This window comes from Anticarsia gemmatalis, chromosome 27, assembly GCF_050436995.1.
Source record: "Anticarsia gemmatalis isolate Benzon Research Colony breed Stoneville strain chromosome 27, ilAntGemm2 primary, whole genome shotgun sequence".
Taxonomy (NCBI): Eukaryota; Metazoa; Arthropoda; class Insecta; order Lepidoptera; family Erebidae; genus Anticarsia; species Anticarsia gemmatalis.
This window is the reverse complement of record NC_134771.1, coordinates 2,152,674-2,175,421: the sequence shown is the minus strand read 5'-3', so window position 1 is coordinate 2,175,421 and position 22,748 is coordinate 2,152,674. Positions and strand designations below refer to the sequence as shown.

The window sequence follows — 22,748 nt, the reverse complement described above, 5'->3', positions numbered from 1 at the left end:
TAGACACAAAGAAACATGGCGAGCTGTACGTATGAAAGTATGAATAATTAACGATTTTAAACTCTCGCCACTTGTACACATATTATATGCAACGGGCCTTAACGCGATTGAAAATTAAAGGTTAGGAAACGTTGGGTAAATAAATAAGGTATCCTAACCTTTAATTTTCAATCGCGTTTAAGACCCGTTGCATTATAATAATATTATGAATAATTAATGGTCGTGACCACTTGTGTCTATGCTGTCTATTAATTGAAATTTGACAGCTCAACTGTTAAAATTAAAAAGTTAGTGCTAACAGCAGCGGGTAGATTAAAAAAAAACTTTAACGTTATTTTTTTTTAAGCAAAAACTGATGAATAGATTTTAATGAAATATAGCCCGCAAGTAGTTTTTTAAAATAGGAGATGATATTTTGGCTTTTGTTATAAATAAAACAACAAACAATAAATATGAACATATTTGATCTTTATTTACACACATCAGATGACAAATACATTTTCAGTCTATACCGTCTACTAGCCACACGAAACAACGTCAGCTGGACGCTAGATGGCACTAGCTGATCATTAAAACTTAACCTATTTCACCGTGAGATGGCGCTGTTATACAAATAACTTTTAAATGCAGATATTTCGTAAATTGTATCGTCCAGCCTCCATTGTCATACGATTACTTGAAAAATGATGTTTTTAATAATATTTTGCTTATTTAAGGATTGAATTAGTCAAGGAAATGCATGGGGAATACTGAATGAGTACATTTTGGGAATATTTTACTGATTGTCTTTGAGCATTATATGGGAATTAACGCATAAGCATTTTATCATGATTTACGAGATTATAATAGGGGGATTTGTGGGTGTTTCCTGTACAACCCCTCAGGGGGATTGTGATGTTTTTATGCCATGTTACACCTCTCTTGCAAATTAATTCTGGATAACAGTTAATTCCCATATAATATTTAAACAATTTTTGATAATTATTATGACGTTATATTCACAAAATATTATTAAAATCTTCATTTGAATCCTTTACAATACTTTAACCTACTTACTAACTATATTTGTAAACTAAAATTGCTTCAACTAAATGATATTGCGTGTCTAATATAATTAATAATTACCTACAAATACGAATATTGCTGTGTTTATAAAATATAAGGATAAATAAATAGTTTTCTGTAGTGATGATTTTTATACGGTCACATCATGAAACTTAGAAAAAAACTAAATGTCTTTTTAATCGACACATATGACATTTTTATTTGACAGCCAGCTTATTACAGTTATATAACTAATTTTTTGTTCTACAAATTCATATTTACTTGTAAAATCAAGTTATGTTTTTTATAGCTTAACTACTGAATTGATATAGATTTAATTTAGTAAGGTGATAGATTATTAATCTGTAGGTACTGTAAGATAATGCTTGTTGTTTGTCGTATGGTTAGTGGTCAACCTAGTGTTAAAGTTGTTCAAGCCGCCCGAAGGCCTTTGACGTGGCTTAACGACTGTTATCTTAGTAGACAACAACCGGGATCGACTTTTTACGTGCCCTCCGAAGCACGGAGACGCCCAGCTCGAATACCACTATGCGGTCACCCATCTATGGAATGACCGCGCCAAGGGTTGCTTAACCCACAGATCGTTTACCGACCGGTTTACGTAGTAGGAAAAGTAGTTTCCATGCAGCTAATGTATTAAAATTGGAAATGGTGTAATCTCTTGTTCTTTTATTATAACTGTTGTTAAGTTAGAGACTTTCTCTCAAAATGAAAGGTTTTCTATAATATTGACGCGACCGTATTTTAAACAAGACGTTGACTAGGGCATAAATGGCTTTATGTAACAATCAGTTAACAGGGAATGCTTTAAAATTGATCATATTTCATTAAAACAATTGTTAGATTTAGGTAAAATACTAGAGCCAAATTTGAAGGTAATTTACCCGCAATTTAGGGAAAATGGGAAACGTTTGCAACATATTTTAGGATTTTAGGGAAAAAATAGGAAAATTATTGTTCTTAATAAAGGTGTGTTGTAGGGTACTTTACCCACTTTTAAGGGTAAATTGTGATGGTAAAATTATATTTACTTATTGTAATGTACACATACAAAATATTACGACATACATGACTTATCAACTCTTATACATACAATTTAAACCATTCGAATTCTACCAAAGAACCTACTGTATTGCCAGCTTATATTAACAAATTTACTAAATTATAATTAAAGATTTTTTACTATTCCCGTCTCTTTCTATCTATAAGTCTTTTATCTGATATCTCACTCATTTATATTTCTTTAATTATAACATAGTAAAGAAAAAAAAAATCAGTCACTCTTTTAAAAAATAACAATAAAATTTATTTTAACAATTAATTCGTGTGGGTATATGAAAAAATGTCTTTTCAACTAGGATAAGCAGTCTATAATAATATCACTTAAATAAAAGATATGGCAACATTATTGTTATTTTTTTAACATGGCAAGGTGAGTATAGATGCTATGGCGCTAATTTGAAGACGAGATTTCTTGTAAAATTTACTAACTCCCGTTTTCTGAGTACATTTAATGGTAGTTTATCTATTCTAAACTATCGCTAAATATACATCAGAAACCAGGGGTAAAACATACAAGAAAGTTTATACGAACAGTGTATTTGATGAAAATTTAAAATTTTCACCAACAATCAAAGTATAAGAATACAATTATTTTCGAGTAATTAAGAGTTCAAATGGCTAATCGACAATTTAGGTCATTAGTTTTACCAAATACTGTTATTCGCGTCTCCAAATTTACGCCTAGTTAGAGAATATTTAAATTTGACGATATTACATCTAAACTGCTTAAAATTTCTATAATTTTGACTTCATTTTTATATCCAGAAACTAGTAAAATCAAATGTTCTTACGACACCTTCTTTAGTCAAAAACATTTTATTACACATTGAAATATCGCCAAATTTAAATATTCTACATATTAAATAAGTGCTATTGCTACAAGCATGAAAACTAATTAGTTCTGGGGCATAATTAGGAGAAAGATTTAGTACCAGTTTCACCTGATAAGTATCAAATAGCCTATCTGATGAATAAAGACAGCAAATATATTATAAAACTCAATCAATCAACTTAGCCTTTCTTCCAAACTATGTTGGAGTCGGCTTCCAGTCTCACCGGATGCAGCTGAATACCAGTATTTTACATGGAGCGACTGCCTATCTGACCTCCACAACACAGTTACCTGGGATATAACACGATACCCTTCGGTAAGACTGGTTGTCAGACTTTCAAGCTTCTGACTACTGTTAACGACTGTCAAAGATCTATGAAAATACTACTGTCAAAATTTCATCAGATAGGCTATCTCATAGTTATCCAGAAGTTGTGAAACCGGGGCTTAGTACTATCTTGAAGTTTACGTTCAAATAATTATATACAAAGATTATCTTGTCTTAAGAATTCATTATTATTGATTAGTTGTCAAATTATAGTCTTTTATTTTGAGTACTTACATAAAAAAAATTTACATATATAAATAAAATCACGACTTTTTCCCATAGGGGTAGGCAGAGACAAAAAAACACCACTTGGTACGATCCTTACAAACTTCCCTTGCTTCATTCACATACATACATGTTGTCATCCAGGACCGCCGGTTACGAACACCTGACCTTTTTACAAGACATCACCGATATGATCTGTGTATGTCTTTCTAGAGCGACCACTAGGTATATTATAACTTGGATTAACATATAGGACACTTTTTTTACCCCGGGAGATCTTTTTACGCGGACGAGAACATGGGCCAATGTTAGTATATGAAATATATATTTTTATGCAAGTACCCACATTTTTCGAAATTAATATTTATACAACCATTAGCATTTCTCGATATGTTCAGCCTTACTTACATAAACTACATTTATAATAATAATTGAAAAATACTAATTTTAAAGCTACCAATAATTTTTATTTTTTACCTTGGAATTTTACTACTTTTTTGGTAGATTTTTCTTCTCGAGTATGGCAACACTGGTTGCGTTTAAACCTTAGTGACGTATTTTTATGAATAACATTGTTATATTGTATTTAAAACTACAAATGTGATATTTCAAAAATTAAAATGAATACATACATACATGAAATCACGCCTTTTTCACTTAGGGGTAGGCAGAGACCAGAGACTACTTAATTCTTAGTAATTTCCAAATATATAAATTAAAAGAGCTGCCCAACTTGGGAATCAAATCACCACTCATAGATCACTTTTCAAAAATTAACATTTGGTTTTTGAAATAATCGCAAATGTAGTTTTTCAATGACTATTTTTTTACACGACGCAGACATCGAACTGACTATCCAGGACTTATTATATAATACATAATGGTAGAAAGAACACATATTTTCTATACAATTAAAATTTCATAGATGATAATTTATTATTTGAAATAATTTTGTTAATATTATAAAGAATTCATTATTTTTCTGTTATTTGATTAAATACTAATATTAAAAATGCGACTCTGTCTGTTACGCATACTTTCCTAAACTGCTGCACCGTTTTAGATGAAATTTAACAATACTATAAGATTATATTATCCCAAGAAAAGGAAAAAATGCTGAATAAATTATAGTAATTAAAATTTACGACTGGAAATAGTTGAACGTTGTTCTTCAAAATTGCTAAACTCATTTTAATGAATTTTTATCAGGAGATAAGTGGTGGTGTAGATTCAAATACACATTTTTTTACGGCATTTTATTACCTGCGAGTGAAACCCCGGTTAAAAGTTAGTTCTTTATAATATTAACAAAATTATTTATTTTAACTGTATACTGTAATAAAATCTACACACTCTAGAATCGAGTAATTATCGATATTAAATCGATTGTAACAATCGATTTGTGTATGTGATTTATTTACACTAATTTACAATTTCATTTCAGCTTTTGAAGATATTTTTTCAGTAATTTTAGAAGTATGGAAGTTTTCAAAACTCCTTCAATGTTTTTTTTATAGATGATAATTTCAATAGTCTGTCATTCCGTTATTCTCACGGCTGAAGCAATAGTGGTAACATTTAGCATAGACATAGTTAAAAAGGATCCTTTTTCCCCCATAATCGTGAATATCCTGGGTCAAATACAGACATCATTTGTAAAAAATCATAGAAGCGGCTAAAATACTTAGTATTTAAGTGGAGCCGTACGAGTTAGCTAGGGTTGCCATCTCTAAAATAAAACCGGACAAGACGCGTGAAAACTCCGGATTTTAGAGTCCGAAAGCCCGATATGTCAACAAGAAGAGCAACTTTTTTTATTTATTGATTTTTTAAAACCCGGTCTACAAATGAAACCTTCCTCGGACGCTCCCAGGATGCCCTCTAAACTAGGACAAATCCGGGTAAACCCGGACGGATGGCAACCCTAGAGTTAGCTAGTATAATTATAACACAGACATACAATTTTCCTTTTACTGAAATCAAATTTTGATAGATTTTCAGGCGCTAATTACGAAATTCACAAAAAAATTGCTTTTCATACTTCTAAAATAACTAAAAATGACCTTACATTTACTAATAAAAGTAATTCATTGTGATGATTTCTAGTGTTTTTGCTCAGTGAATAACTGTGCATATTGTTAATATTCGTAGTCTTTCAAACATGTGGTATTATGACTAACGGCCGAAAGAATCTTAGCCCAATTTAATATGCGGCCCAACGCAAAACTAGCTAAGATGCGGCAAAGATATATATATATATATATTTTATATATTATATTTTTTCTAAAACTCCCGCATTAAGAATTGCTCTTATGTCGCGGGGACTTTAACAAACATACAAACAACGGACACAAAGTACAATCAGACGCGAATCGATCGCGTCGATCGCACAAATAATTGTTTCGTATGGGAATCAAATCTACGACCTCTCGACACACTGGTAATGGCGTGGTGACCACCTTAACCACTGCGCTACGGAAGCTGACATTTCCGTCGCTAACCCGAGTAGGAATCGAACCCACGACCTCCCGATGCAATGGAAGTGGCGTGGTGACCATCTTAACCACTGCGCCGCGGAGGTTCACAACGATATTTATGGTCTGTATATATCTTTCTAGTTTCTAGAGCGTCCGGTTTTATATATACTAATATTATAAAGCTGAAGAGTTTGTTTGTTTGTTTGTTTGAACGCGCTAATCTCAGGAACTACAGATCCGATTTGAAAAATTCTTTCACTGTTAGATAGTGTATTTATCGAGGAAGGCTATAGGCTATATAACGTCACGCTATGGCCATTAGGAGCGGAAAAGCAACGAAAAATGTTACAAAACGGGGAAATTTTTGACCCATTCTCTCTTATGTGACGCAAGCGAAGTTGCGCGGGTCAGCTAGTTGAAAATATTACATTTAACTTCGCAAAGTTATTTTTTATTCATCAATCATAATACCACAATAAAATCATGTTAGTAGCATATATTTAATTTTATCAGTCCCATCCCTTTGGTATAATTCATAGTGGAAAGTTTTCAACTTGAAAATTTTGATTTTAGATTATACTTTATTATTAACCGACTTTAATAAAGGAGGTTTTTGATTCGACAGTTTTTTTACATCATCACGCCTTTTATACCTAGGTGTAGAAAGAGGTGTATGTAATACAATCATATTTCGCCATTTACAATTTTAGTCCCATGTAATAGGGGTCACATTCCCTGAGTTAATATCGAGAAATATTATTAACAAAAAAAAAACATACAGTCGAATTGAGAACCTCCTCCTTTTTTGAAGTCGGTTTAAAAAGCACTTTGTCCAACCCGGGAATCGAATACGAGACTACACGTTCCACAGTCGGATACACTACTCACTGCGCCAGAGGCAGTCTAGCAAGAAGCTTTAAATAATAAGTAATGAATTATTTACTATTTAAGTCTTCTCTCAAAATTATGTTATTTTTAAGTATAATCTAAAATCAAAATGTTATATTTCAGTCAATACATAAATGTAAAACATACTGTTACAAGGATTCCGTCCTTTCTTGTTTAGTAGTTTTGTGTAGCCTCTGTAAAAAACAAACAAACAAACATTATAGATAAAAATAATATCAACTTTAGAATATGTCTATTATGTAGTAGGGGCGAGCCTATTGCCATATTACCGGGCACATTACCAAACTCCGGATTAATGAGGACAATACATATACTTATTCTAACAAAAAATTTAAAATCTCCAATAGCACTTTGTACTAAAACATCGTGATGCAATCTTACATGCCCGAGAGTTCTTTAGAACAGATCTTGAAGGTATACTATGGTATCCAAATAACTGATAAACATACTTATATACTTCTAAATATATACTAGTATAAATAAATTGACAACCAGGCTCAGGACAAATACTCGTGCTCATCACACAAATATTTGTCCTGGGTAAGATTCGAAGATTCGAACCCACCACACGTGGCCCTACGGTTGTCGCGGCGAGGTGACCGCTCAAACCACTGCGCTGAACGTGCAGTTAAAGTAAGGTGCAGCGCAGACGACAGACTATCCGTGACGCACTTTTTAGTCTGTGAAAATAGAACTTATGCCATTATATGCAGTAACGCACACAACGCGCAAAAAGTCCGGCGCGTTACTACATATAATTGCGTAAGTTCTATTTTCACAGACTAAAAAGTGCGTCAAGGATAGTCTGTCGTCTGCGTTGCACCTTATGTATCAGTTACCTTAGCGCAGGTTGGTGGCGAGCGGCGCGGCGGCGAGCGCCAGCGCGGCACACAGCAGCGCGGAGAGCGCGGCGCCCGCGTCGCCCGCGCCCCGCACCAGCGCGCCGCCCAGGTACGACACCGACATTATAAGCCCGTGTGCCGTGCACCTGCACAATTATTCCATTTTTTTCATTACTAGTTGACCCGCGCAACTTCGCTTGCGTCACATAAGATAATATTGGTCAAAATTTTCCCCGTTTTTGTAACATTTTTTATTGCTACTCTGCTCCTGTTGGTCGTAGCGTGATGGTATATAGCCTATAGCCGTCCTCGATAAATGGGCTATCTAACACTGGTATAATTTTTCAAATCGGACCAGTAGTTCCTGAAATTAGCGCGTTCAAACAAACAAACAATCAAACAAACTCTTCAGATTTATAATATTAGTATAGATTTAAAGACAACTCCCGCACTAAGAATTGCTCTTGTGTCGCAGGGACTTTTTACAAACATACAACCAACGGACACAAAGTACAACCAGACTCAAAACAATTATTTGTGGATCGCACAGTTGCGCGGGTCAGCTATATCTATACATACCTCAAATTAGCAGGATAAGAGTCGACCACATTGACGCCCACCGCGTACATGACGAGAGTTATAAACAGTCTGTATACTGCTTCTACCACGTATAGCGCCGTCTCGCTCTGAGCCACGAACACTAGCGGAGACAGCAAGAAACATGCCACGCATATCGCCACTGTGGAACAAAATATTTGTATTAGTTAAATCATCATCGCTTAGCCTTTCTTCCGAGACGCCCATAGCCAGTTGCGCTCACCGGTCGGTTAACGATCGATAGGTTAAGCAACCCTTGGCGCGGTCATTCTATAGATGGGTGACCGCATAGTGGTAATTGAGCTGGGCGTCTCCGTGCTTCGGAGGGCACGTAAAAAGTCGGTCCCGGTTGTTGTCAGTTAAGATAACAGTCGTTAAGCCAACAAACAACTTTGACACTAGGTTGACTGACCACTAACCATACGACAAAAAAAATAAAAAAAAGCCTTTCTTCCAACTATGTTGGAGTCGTCTTCCAGTCTCATCGGATGCAGCTGAATACCAGTGTTTTACATGGAGCTACTGACCTCCACAACCCAGTTACTTGGGTTATAACACGATACCCTTCGGTAAGACTGGTTGTCAGACTTTCTAGCTTCTGACTACTGTTAACGACTGTCAAAGATCTTTAGTTGCAACCGGCCAGACTGGAAGCCGACTCCTACATAGTTTGGAAGAAAGGTTTAGCTGATATATAGGCGGACATAGACAGTTAAGCTCACCGGTCGGTAAACAATCTGTGGGTTAAGCATACTTGGCACGGTCTTTAGATGGGTGACCGCATAGTGATATTTGAACTGAGCATCTCCGTGCTTTGAAAGGCACTTTAAAAAGTCGGTCCCAGTTATTGTCAATTAAGATAACTGTACGTCACTTCAAAGGCCTTCAACAACTTTGACACTAGGTTGACCACTAACCATACTATAAAAATAACCATATTGTACTCACCAGTGGGTCTTACGACGGCTGGTAACAATCCTACGACAGTGGCGAGCAGACCCGCGTGCGCGACATAGCTCTGCTCGGCCAGCAGGCCGCCGAGCCGCGACGTGAGGTCCGCGTGGCGGGCGCAGCCGCCGCGCATGCCTCGTATTATGGTACTGTTGAACACGCAGTACTCGTCGAACTCGCGGCCCACTTCCATGTCCGTGTCTATTATACTGTGGGAAGAGAAATAAGCAAGTTAATAATGTTTTTCTTACAGAAAGATTACTCTAAAATTACTCTTAACGATGCTCAAGTCTGAATAGTTCCTGAATGAGATTTTTGCTAAAACTGATATAGAAATCTAACGTATTTTGTGGGGTATATAGGGGTATTTTGTAGGGTATATAGGGGTATTTAATCGGGTATGTAAGGGGTATATTGTCGGGTATGTAAGGGGTATATTGTCGGGTATGTAAGGGGTATATTGTGAGGTATGTAGGGGAGTATCTAGGGGGTATTTCTGGGGTACTCACGTGCTATTAACAAAGACAGCAGACTTGAAGTTGGTGAACGAGGTCTTGACGTTGGAGAGAGCGACGTTACTGAACGAACAGTTGTTGAACATGACGTGAGACATCAGTATGTTGTTGAACGAACATTTGTTGAACGTAACATTGTTATACTGAGTGTACCTACTGTGTATGTGTGTGGGGTATAGAGAAGATAACATGTGGGGTATTTAGGGGGTATTTTGAGGGGTATGTTGTGGGTATGTTGAGGGGTATGTTGAGGGTATGTTTGGGGTATTTTGTGGGGTATGTAGGGGGTATTTTAAGGGGTGTATAAGGGGTATTTTGTGGGGTATATTTGGGGTATTTTGTGGGTTATATTTGGGGTATTTTGTGGGGTATGTAGGGGAATTTTGTTGGGTATTTTCGCGGTATTTAGGGGTATTTTTGAGTAAAAATCTGGGGTACTTACGTGCTATTAACAAAGACAGCAGACTTGAAGTTGGTGAACGAGGTCTTGACGTTGGAGAGAGCGACGTTACTGAACGAGCAGTTGTTGAACATGACGTGAGACATCAGTATGTTGTTGAACGAACATTTGTTGAACGTAACGTTATTATACTCTATGTTTTCTAGAGTGTTGTTGTATATCTCTTCGGTGAAGGTCTCGTTGGTGATTGTTTTGCGAGCCGCTACGAATTCTGAGGACTCCATGTTGACGACTGTCGCTGGGATGTACGATGAAAGGTAGTACTGAAAAGAATATAGTGTTATTAGTTTATTTAACTGCACATTTGGCGCAGTGGTAAAAGTGCCGCGGGTGGTGGGTTCGAATCCCACCCGGGACAAATCTTTGTGTGATGAGCACGAGTATTTGTTCTGAGCCTGGATGTTAATGTATCTATATAAGTATGTATTTAGAAGTATATAAGTATGTTTATCAGTTATTTGGTTAGTACAAGCTCTGTTTAGTTTGGAATCAAATGACCGTATGTGAGTTGTCTAATGATATTTATTTATTTATATTTTGGCCTGTTTAGACTTGGAGATGTAGACAGAGGTTTATGAAACTTAGATTGTTAGTATCATGTAATAAGGGCGAGTCTATTGCTATATACTGGACATATAACTTTGTGTAGGCTACTATTAATAGCCTAAAAATTGACAAGTTACGAAACTCTGGGCTACTATTGAAGCATATTTTAGAAAAGCACTTTATCCGAATTCAGACATCAAACTCATGACTTATTATCTTAGCTGTAATTCGTATTTTCTATTCTTTTTCTTCAAATATTATACATCTATTTTACTTGTTTCCATATACGAACCCAAAACAAAGTTCTACTCTTACTAAAAATAAATAAAAAATTGCCATATACAGAAAGCTGAAAATCTTAAAAATTATATATTACTTACTTGTATTGCCATCATAAACAGCAGGACACCGCCGAGCGAGAGTGTTGTCCGTCTGTAAGCGCTTGAGAATAACTGGAAGAATGACTGCCAGAACTGTGGACAAAAAGATAACAGTCATTTTATTATTAAAGACAAATAATATTATATTTATACAATATACATGACAAGGAGTAAAGAGTACCTAACTGAGGGAGTAGGCAGAAATGTACGAGCAACTCCCGCTTTACAATGTTAGTCCCATGTAATAGTATGCGAAACGATAAACCAGACACACTACCAATCTTTGAGCTAATATTGGAAACTATTCTAGTATAAATTAGCAATTCAATAGCACTTTGCCTATTTGCCTCACTCGGAAGCCGAACTCGAGGAACTGAACACCTAGACCATGACAGAGCTGTAAAGGTCTGAATATTTTGTCTTACTAGTAAACGCCGTGAAAGCGCTCTTATTTATAACTGTAAATACTATATATACTATTTTTTTAAAAAGACTATTCCCACACTAAGTATAGCTAAAGTGTCGCGAGGACTTTTACAAACATACAAACAACGGACAAAAAGTACAATCAGACCCGAAACAATTACTTGTGGGTCGCACAAATAATTGTTCCGTGTGGGAATCGAACCCACGACCTCCCGACGTAATCGTAGCGGCGTGGTGACTTTAACCACTGCGCCACGGAGAAATGAAAAAGACAAAACATTGTATAACTAATCACGCTTACACGACGTCAATTAGTAGGACATTTAATTTAGAAATAACTGGAAATTAAGATTTATATTTACCATCTTCACGCTATGTCGCACATGGTGCAGCGCAGGCGGTCGCCTCTTGCCCGGCAGCGCCAGCTCCCCCAGCCGGTAGTCGGGGTCCGCGTTCGCTGCCCCGACGTGGGACTTACCGCACAGACGGATTTGATTGCTGCTGTGTATGCTCTGACAAACAAAAAATATTTATATTAATCACTTACTCGGTAAAGGAAGACATAGTAATGAAAATCTTGCATTCCTAAAAGTTGTTTAACACATTCCTTGCGGCCATGCAATGTCTTTAACCCGCACTTTATCAGCGTGGTGGACTTAAGCCTCATTTGGGACGAGACCCTTGCAGAGCAGTGGTGGACAAACAGGATAAAAAAACGCAAAATTGGTAATTTCCAATGTGAAGCCAGAAGGGTCAGCGGACCACAGGCTAAAATATACAAAAAATTGGTGACTAGACCTTGCCCAGTAATTATTGTATCGAATGTAGTAGCGGGTATAGAAGCCATACAACTTGTTACTTTAAAAATTAAGAAAAAATAAGAGTCGGCTGGATGGCCTAGAGGCGTTTTTGGATGGATGGCCGGAAGCAACAATCGACCGGAGGAACGGGAAATTCGAGTGAGAAGCCTTTGCCCAGCAATGGGACACAGAAACGGGCTTAACAAAGAAAAAGATGTCATGGTACAGTCTTTTGAGTGGCGCTTTACGCTCTGAAGCCCTCCACCTTCCCTCCACCTCCGCAATTTTAGAATTAATCATACCTGATATAACATCATGGCGTCGACTTCTCGTCCCACGTCTAGTAGATACCGCGGCGACTCCTGCGTCCATATCAGACTGACTAACGACGCCAGGATCGGCAGAGTGCACAGTAGAAGATATCTGCAAGGAAAAGTGTATCTTAATGTCTTGGAATAAGGTTTGAATTTCGATAAAATGAGGGAAATTTATGTAAGGAATTAAGTAGTAAATAGGGCTTTTTTTTAAAGACAACTCCCGCACTAAGAATTGCTCTTGTGTCGCGGGGACTTTTACAAACATACAAACAACGGACACAAAGCACAACCAGACCCAAACAATTATTTGTGGATCGCACTAATAATTGCTCCGTGTGGGAATCGAACCTACGACCTCCCGACGCAGTGGTATCGGTGTGGCGACCTAAACCACTGCGCCACGGAGACAATGCTTTGCAGTCCAATAATCGTCTATGGATATTTTGACTGTTAATATTTGGTTTATACGTTCTCGCGTGCTCCCAGCGTCATAGTCGAGTCGGCCTTCGGTAAACTTCACTTGAGCGCTCTGTGGTCTTCTGCTACGATCTTCGTAAGATCTACCTATCACTACATACAACACCGCCTCATATCTTACCGCGTCCAGCGACCTTACTCAAATTTCAATGGTCTTCGGAAGTCTTTGGTTTTCTTCTTGCATCGTAAGCTTGACATAGAGAACTAGTGTTATAAGTGGTATACTTTAGAAAGATTTGAGAAATTTCTGTGGCATTCTCGTTGGTTTTCTAGGAGCTAAGGTCACCGAACGTCTGTCTACCATCTCCGGGAGACTTCGGCTACTTTCGTTAACCATCGTCTTTGTAGCTTACCGCACCCAGAGAACTTATTCTAGTGGTCTTCAGAAGACTTGACGAGACGACAAGTGGCAATTATCAGCCTTTCCTAGTCTTTAGCTGATTTCGGCAGACTTCGGCTACCTTCGTCACTCATCGTCTTACCTGTGCCACGCACTGAAGTGTTCATTATTCTCCAGCAGCGTGGTAGGTCCAGTGGGCGGCAGCACGGCGGCGCCGAGCGCGGCGGCCAGTAGCGCGCCGCCCGCCGCCGCGGCCGGACACGCCAGCAGCGCGTGCCGCCGCCGGGAGCGGTACCACATCTCACCTAAGTAGGTGTACGATGTGGGGACTATGCCGCCTGAGCCGATGGCTGAGCAGAACCTGATAGAAAACAAATATTAAATGGTTATTTTGGTTTCAGTAGAAAGTTAGATTAAATGGCTGTATGAACACCTGATAGGAAACAAAATATTCACCGGTTATTTTGATTTCAGTAGAAAGACTGAATGAACAAAGACTAGAGGCAGGTCCAAGATATCGGCTTGAAAAGGAATTCTTGAGGTTTTTTGAGGGCTTGAACTATGTTTCGTTCAAGCTAGTTAAAGTGGTGAATTCAGAAACTTTGAAGGTAGACAGAAGTATGACAAGCCCTTTAGCATCACCTCTTGTCTAGAGCCATGTCCATTGTTCATGCATTGAAATAAAAATAGCGATTAACACAACATAATATTATCTATAATTTTTTGCAGAAAGTCATCCCTCATGACTGTCTTAAATATAGTCCTGCACTGGATACAGAAAAACTTTTTTTAGACAACGTTTAATATAAAATAGACCAGAGAGTCACTTACCTAGCCATCATAAAGGTCCCATACGTAGGCATGAAGGCAGCTATTGCAGCAAACACGGCATTGACAGCCAAACACGACACAAGCGTGCGCCGCCTGCCGAGCCGCTCGGCCAACACGCCCCATCCGACCGAGCCGAGCGAGCCGCCCACTAGGCTGATCATTACTGCGCAAATATAACACTGTTACTACACACTGCCGAGCCGCTCGGCCAACACGCCCCATCCGACCGAGCCGAGCGAGCCGCCCACTAGGCTGATCATTACTGCGCAAATATAACACTGTTACTACACACTGCCGAGCCGCTCGGCCAACACGCCCCATCCGACCGAGCCGAGCGAGCCGCCCACTAGGCTGATCATTACTGCGCAAATATAACACTGTTACTACACACTGCCGAGCCGCTCGGCCAACACGCCCCATCCGACCGAGCCGAGCGAGCCGCCCACTAGGCTGATCATTACTGCGCAAATATAACACTGTTACTACACACTGCCGAGCCGCTCGGCCAACACGCCCCATCCGACCGAGCCGAGCGAGCCGCCCACTAGGCTGATCATTACTGCGCAAATATAACACTGTTACTACACACTGCCGAGCCGCTCGGCCAACACGCCCCATCCGACCGAGCCGAGCGAGCCGCCCACTAGGCTGATCATTACTGCGCAAATATAACACTGTCACTACACACTGCCGAGCCGCTCGGCCAACACGCCCCATCCGACCGAGCCGAGCGAGCCGCCCACTAGGCTGATCATTACTGCGCAAATATAACACTGTTACTACACACTGCCGAGCCGCTCGGCCAACACGCCCCATCCGACCGAGCCGAGCGAGCCGCCCACTAGGCTGATCATTACTGCGCAAATATAATATTGTTATATATAAAAGAAGCGCCCATAGTCAGTTGCGCTTAACGGTCGATAAACGATCTGTGGGTTAAGCAACCTTTGGCGCGGTCATTCTATAGATGGGTGGTCACCCATCTATAGAATGACCGCGCCAAAGGTTATCTGACCTGAGCGTTTCCGTGCTTCGCAGAGCACGTAAAAAGTCAGTCCCGGTTTTTCCCAATTAAGATAACAGTTGTTAAGCCATATCAAAGGCCTCTCGGTCGGCTTGAACCACTTTGACAGTAGGTTGACCACTAACCATACGATAGATAGATAGACTACTAAGATAAAAACCATATTTTGGTTTGCCCGAAAATACCTAATTCAGTCAACGCAAAAGATTATTTCATAGTACTCACCCAGCCAGTTCTTCTCATGTGGCAGTATGCAGAGTTCAATCTCGGCTGAAGGTAGTATAAACGGTATGGCTGATAGTTCTAGCGACGCGCCAGCTATAGCCAGCGACACTGCTAGCAGCACGCGGGCTTGTGAGAGACCGCAACCAGCCTGGGAAGAGAAAAAATGTAAATTAAGATCTGTAGACTAGAGAACATGCGTCATGTTACCTACATTATTCTTGGTTGAAACAATATACTGAAACACTTGCACGATTGCAAAAAATGGCGTACTGAGGGGAGGCTTATACTCAACAGTGGGTAGAAGACTGAATAGACAGACAAATTTTGATAGGTAGGGCACCTAAAGTTATGATATTGCACCAGTTGTCAGTAGTAATCACTTTATGAGACAAGGATGGATGTCAGGGGTGGAAATATGAGGAAATTTTTCTACTTCTTTTGATATTTACAATTATTGTAGGTTCAACAATTCCAGCATAAATAAAGTTATTTACACTGCCAGTGTGCTTTAAATGAGTTTTGAGATTTGATACACTGACTCGCTTCGAACGACATGTTTTTCTTTTTAGTTTGCTAATACCGGTCATAATAAGTATCTGAGTGAATAGTTAGTCTAAGAGCGTGTACCTGTCTAAGAGCATCCTCGTGGAACTGCTCCAGCACGCTGGAGTCGTTATAGTCGAGGAGCTCGCCGCTCTCGTTGGCGTCGCCCGCATTGTCCGGCGGACTGGCGGCCATGTGCGACGTGTTGCCGGGCTCGCCGCCGCCGCTTTCTGTACCTGAGAGAATGATCAAATGCTTTAGAATGGTTCTATTTCTTCTGAATTATGTAAAAGCCTACCAGACGTACCTAATAGGGAACAGAGTGACTAACATAGGGCTTGGTACACGCAAAGAAAGCACGACTTCTTATCTTAAACTTGAGATTGAATTGGATTGGATCTAGGCGTCTCCGTGCTTCGGAGGGCACGTAAAATGTCGGCCCCGGCTGTTGTTTACTAACATAACAGTCGTATGTCAAACGCCTCTCGGGCGGCTTGAACAACCATACGACAAATAAAACTTTTTTTCTGAACTAAATTCTGGAATATTAAATTTAGATTTTTGTAGAAAATGTAGTTGATATTTACCACTAAGCCTATCGTCCGTGTAAGTCATGGTGCGCGCGATGGAGCCGAAACTGCCGAGCTTGCTGGAGCCCTCAGAGTCGGAGCGCGCGCGCACCAGGCACGCGTGCTCCTCCGCCATGCTGTGCGCGCCGCACTATACACTCAGCGGGAGCGAGAGGCATCTGAAACAGATATAGTGTTGTCTCTTTCTTACTCATGGATAGAGAGCAAGAGAGAAGAGTACGAAATATACATGCGTACTCCGCCGTCATATATGTATACACTTAGCGGGAGCGAGAGGCACCTGCAACAGGGATATAGTGTTGTCTCTCTCTTACTAGTAGAAATTACGCATGAGAGAAGAGTACGAAAGAACATGCGTGCACCTCTGTCATGCTGTGCGCGCCGCACTATACACTCAGCGGGAGCGAGAGGCATCTGCAACGGGGATATAGTTTTGTCTCTTTCTCTCTCACTCGTGATAAGTGTGCCAGAGCTTCACAGCTGTCAAGACCAGTATTGATGAACGAAGACATACGAGAGACAGTAGTTGAAATGTTGTTTACATCGTTTCGAACATCAGTACCTTCATCGTTTCCTGCTAATGGATACTAGAGCTTTAAGTGGGTAACGGGTCCAGAGACAAATTCAAATTGTACAACTATTACAAAGGAGGAAACATTTTTTCTGGAAAAGGTAGACCATGAATGGTTGGGAAAGTCTGTTGTAGCGTTTCAGCTATGTTTACGTTCCGGCAACATGTACTGGTCTCCCGGACAGCTTTGAAAAAGGCCTTAGGCTTCTGTAATGCATAGTCCTTTATTTTTTCTTTATCATGGTGAATGGTGCTCATGCAAGAAAGACGAATACAAAATTTACTTAGAAAAATGTGAATGTCTGTATGTTTGTTTGTTTTATAACACAAGGGAAGGATTGTACATGACTAAATTGGAATAGAATCCGAGCCTTTGTGGTGGTAGTGGTACATAACACTGCTGAGACCGCGAAATCAAGGCACTTTTTTGGGATAAAAAATATCCTTACTGCGTTTGCGGACTATTTTGACTTCCGCAGAAAGTTGAAATGAGCTAAATAATTCTTAAATGACAGAGGTAAGCAAGGGCAAGTCACAGACAGTGGCAGCCTATAAATCAGGTCACAGAGGTATACCTATACCTAGATAAGATACCGAAAGGCCGAGTCAAGATAAGGCTTGCCGGATATAATGCGTAGGTCAAAGGGTTTTCACCGCATTACGCAAAAGTTCATTTTTAGGGTTTCGTAAAGGGTAAAGAAAGTCTATTACTAAGACTCTGCAGTCTGTCTGTCAAAAGGCTGTATTTTATGAACCGTGATAGCTAGACAGTTGTTCATAGATGATGTATGTTTGTTGCTGCAACAACAGTTTTTTTTAACCCATTACTGTCCCACTGCAGGTCAAGGGTCTCCTCCCAAACGAGGTGGAGGGGTTAGGCCTTGGGTCCACCACGCTGGCCAAGTGTTGGTTGGGGACATTGCATGCCCTCAATAAATGTATTAAACAAATTTTTAGGCATGCAAGGTTTCCTCACGATGTTTTCCTTCACCGTTAGAGCAAGTGATAAATATTTCTAATACACACATAACTTCGAAAAGTCATTGGTGTGTTGCCTCGGATTATGAGTAAAAAATATTCATTTATGTACTACAACCACAAAACACGTACGGACCTGCAAGCACAGGATGTGGAATGTAGGATTCCCTGTATCCTAATTATATTATAAATGCGAAAGTTTATAATAATGACTGTATGTTCGTTACTATTTTCGCAAAAACTAGTGAATGGATTATGCTGTAACTAGCAAAGATTGTTTATAATCTAGATCACCATAGGTTATTAATTTGAGAACTTTAAGCTTTACATACACTAAACATAAAACTTTATATGCCTAAATCTTTAAAAACAGGACTTGAAGGGATGATGTCTCCAATCTGTAGTTAACCAGCTTGGTGGACTAGGGCGTCAGCCTTGTGGCTAAATCATACCATTCTGGGAGGAAGACCCTTGCCTAGCAATAGGACAGTAATAGGTCAGATAGATACAAGTTATTAGTTTCAATATTATGTCATTGAAGAGGTAAATGATATACAAAAAATATTAATTTGATTATTTATTGTTTAATGTTAGGTCTGTATGCTAGTCATAGTGTTGTGGTTTTCCCTTTATTATGATAATTCACAATCACCGGTAAAACCTAATTGTACAAATGTAGATATGTTGATATAAATTTAATTAGTTATTTTATGATTATGTAATTTTGACTACAACTGGATTTCAATAGTCAGATAACTTTGATGATGAAGTTCATTGGATAATGTCAAGAAATATACCTACATAATATCATGTCTGTTCTACCCGAAGGTGTAAGCAGAGTTGTATTAAATGTTCCATGTTTCACTTTTTACAATGTTAGTTCCATGTAATAGGGTGAATATGTAAAGAAAATGGCTTAATTCATTATCAGTGCCCAGTTATCATACCAAACAAGTTGAATATTATTAAATATTTTTTTGTATTATGCCAACTAACTATGCATTAAAGTTCAATAACCTGCACATTTGACATTGATTTGTATCCCACTATATTGCTGATAAGTATAATAAGTATTAATATATTAATTTAAAAAATATAGGGAAAACCATAACATACTTATCATAAAAGTGAAAGTATATAATAAGGTAAATAAATATTTTCTAACTCATCATAACTAGGTACTAAATCAGTAAAAAGCTATTTACTAAAACCTGCCTTGCCTAGCAAAGGAACAGCAACGAGTTTCATTTCATTCGTAAATTTATATTACTATTTTGGAAAGAGATACTTGCCCTGCAGTGGGATAGTAACTGGTTAAAAAAACAGGAATAATATGAACATAGGTGTATAGCTACATTTGTCAGTCTTTCTTCCAACTATGTTGGATTCGGTCAGCAGTATTTTACATGGAGTGAATATCAACAGACCTCCACAACCCAGTTAGGTACCTAGGTTATAAAATGGTACCCAATATAGGAGAGTGGCTCGATTCCAACATGCAGAATTAAATGAAGCATATATAATTTTGAGTTATTCCGGTCTGATCCCCCAAACCGATCCACTACCAATTAATATTATTGCTAGTGGATCGGTTTGGGGGATCAGACCAGAATATTCCATAATTTTCTAGTTAATTTGTTTTTAATTGTCCATTTTGTGTTGTAATATTAAGTAATATAATGCATAGATCAAGAAAAAGCCCATTAAGATTCGGAACGATTTATATTAATCAAACTTAATATTTGTTAGTGTATGCCCCTAATAGAAGTATTATTTCTTGGATTCTATGAAGTTTGGCCAATTGTGAGTTTACCAGTTAGCCAATAAGGTTTGCCTGGCCAAGGGTTAGAATGATTCAAACTGTATAGGTACCAGTGATGTTAACAAACTTACTTTTTTCACTAATAAATGCAGTTAACCGAAATGAGAATTCATGTGTGTACCAAATTGTTTTTTATATTGGGTAGATGATATGACTTTGATCTAGCCACATAATATTCCGAATGGTTTTAATTAAAAGAATTTTATTGTTCTATTGTTTAAATTGCCAGGATATAACAGGACAACAGGATCTCCAATGGTGAAGGAAAACATCGTGCAGAAACCTTGCATGCCTAAAATTTGTTTAATACATACAATTGAGGGCATGCAAAGTCCCCAACCCACACTTGGCCAGCATGGTGAACTTAAAGCCTAACCCCTCCCTCATTACGGGAGGAGACCCATGCCCAGCAGTGGGACATTAATGAATTATATTATTTCATTTTTATAATGGAAGATGAAGATGAAGCTATTATTAGTCTATCAAAAGTATCTTCAACAGCAATAAAAACATGTATAAACAAGCAAAGTTCAATAGGTTTTTGAGATATCATAAAAATATGTGTTGTAATCAGCATAATGATAAAATGTTGACATAAATTTTATATGTAGAACTTGAATGTGGAGGAAATAAACAGTATGTTTTGTTTCGAGTGTTTAAGAGAAAAGGGCAATGAAATTATTTCAACAGCCATAGGACTAAGTGATGGTATTGTAATCTTCTTAGTCAAATAACAAAACAATATTTATCATCAAAGTTGGCATAAATCACAAAATACAAAAGCAAATACAACACATACACATGTTTAAACATAATATTCTCTACATTATAGTTAGGTAGTCAACAGTATCTATTATCTACATAAAACAAATAATTTATTTGATTCGACATGCATAGAGTGCGGCCGGTGCGTATTATTTATTTTACATTGTTATCAGGCAATGGAAACAGTGCATTCCACCTATACTTAACAATCCTAGGCAGAATATACGATATTTTTTTTTTATAGTTTGTTGTTTCCAATGAACAACAAACTTAAAAAAAAAAGAAAAACACTCTGAATTATCTCACCACAGATGACAGCTAAAGTCCTGCATTGTAATAAAACAAAGGCACTTACGTGTTTAAGATCACACCAATTTAGCAGAGGAAGAGCAAATTAACTCGTATTATTAGACACAACGCCACACGTAACCACTACCCACCCTCATTTAACTTCGAGATAAACTAAACTTTAATTATCAAACGCTCTATTTATTATTGCCGATAACAACTCAATTTACCCAAAGCTAAATTTTAAACAACTATGCTGTATGCGTAAATAATGTTATAAACTTACGTTTTAGCAACAATCAATAGTGATTATTCTTCCCAATTAGTTCCACACAATCGTTCATCAAATTTAACATTTCAAATCGTAAAATATCATTAAAAATTCAAAACAAAAAATATAAACACCCTCAGCTCGTAACAATGATTATTTTATTTATAGCCCGATGGAATTAAATTGGCATCCAAGGACTCCAAGGGTATTCTATCCTTTTCTAACTACCAATAGAAATTCTGTACATTGTAGATGTGACATAAATCTAGTCGGCCGGCAATTAATGTCAATCTAACTTTGTAGCTTTATCTTTCAAGAATGAATGATTTTCTATTATTGAACGAAATAAAATTCACTCAATAATTTCCACTAGTGTTGTAATTTATACTACAGTCGAATTATCAATCGATAATAAGCAACAAATAAAAAATGAATAATTATTTACGAGTACAAATAGGCTTATTTTGATTAACAGATTGGTCGCAAATGAGTTTTAATAATCTAGACATGCATTAAAACTATTAAGCACCATATAAAATTATGGATACCCTTTAAAGTATTCATAACCATGCAAGAACTATGCAAATTACAATATTTTACAAGTAACCTTGACATGATAATTACATTCCACGTAAAATACGGCAGTCAACGATTTCTGAAGGCTGAATTTCAAGGCCTAAGTTTAAATTCTAATACACTATAATTTGTAGTTAATTAATAGAACTATTTAATTATAAGAATACCATACAATTCTTGGATAAAATAACTGGAACAATGTGATAGGGTTTTCCATATAAGAATTTCTGTAATTAATGGTATATTGATTTGGCGGGTTAGATTAAAGGAAGCATAATAAATTATAGAACTTAGCGCTAATTGGTATATAATTGGAAGAAATAAATGCTGTAAATCCGTAAAAATAACGCCACAACTAGGATTATTCATCCAAACGCGATTTTCGGATAAGATCTGCGACGTTATTTTTAACATTGTATTTTTTTAAATAGTAATGCTATGAGAATTAGTGTAGTAATACACGGTTCATGCAAGCTAAATACATTTGAAACGTCTTAAAATAATACGTAGATTATGCAAATAAACATAAAACCGCTAGACAACTTACAATTTTGAAGCATTAAGCAATTTTGCGTCCTATTATTTTTCACTTTTATACACTGAAAGCGTGCCACACTGCTGTTCTCTAATTGTATGAAATATATTATACAAATTACATTGTGATATTTGGCTCGTGTTGTGTGCAAAATTTGCAATAAATAATTGAACTAGTTAA

General features: G+C 37.8%; 1 protein-coding gene across 1 annotated transcript; it reads right to left on the bottom strand.

Annotated features, from left to right (window-relative positions):
- Positions 1-447: 447 nt before the first annotated feature.
- LOC142984493 (synaptic vesicle glycoprotein 2C-like) lies at positions 448-21,572 on the bottom strand. Its single transcript, XM_076132141.1, has 14 exons — positions 21,473-21,572; positions 16,760-16,920; positions 16,257-16,408; positions 15,630-15,777; positions 14,381-14,543; positions 13,692-13,910; positions 12,718-12,838; positions 11,978-12,127; positions 11,190-11,282; positions 10,246-10,526; positions 9,286-9,497; positions 8,320-8,479; positions 7,738-7,886; positions 448-7,071 (listed from the first exon to the last, which is right to left on the bottom strand). The coding sequence occupies exons 2-13, from the start codon at positions 16,875-16,877 to the stop codon at positions 7,739-7,741; spliced, it is 1,965 nt and encodes a 654-aa protein (XP_075988256.1). The 5' UTR covers positions 16,878-16,920; positions 21,473-21,572; the 3' UTR covers positions 448-7,071; position 7,738.
- Positions 21,573-22,748: the final 1,176 nt, after the last annotated feature.

Bases quoted from the DNA above. Each gene is read 5' to 3' on its own strand.
- LOC142984493 (XM_076132141.1), bottom strand. From the start codon at position 16,877: ATGGCGGAGGAGCACGCGTGCCTGGTGCGCGCGCGCTCCGACTCTGAG. The intron at 13,911-14,380 runs GTAAGTGACTCT...GTTTTCTATCAG, and splicing joins GGGACCTTTATGATGGCTAG to GTTCTGCTCAGCCATCGGCT. The intron at 8,480-9,285 runs GTGAGTACAATA...TTTGTTCCACAG, and splicing joins AGCCGTCGTAAGACCCACTG to TGGCGATATGCGTGGCATGT.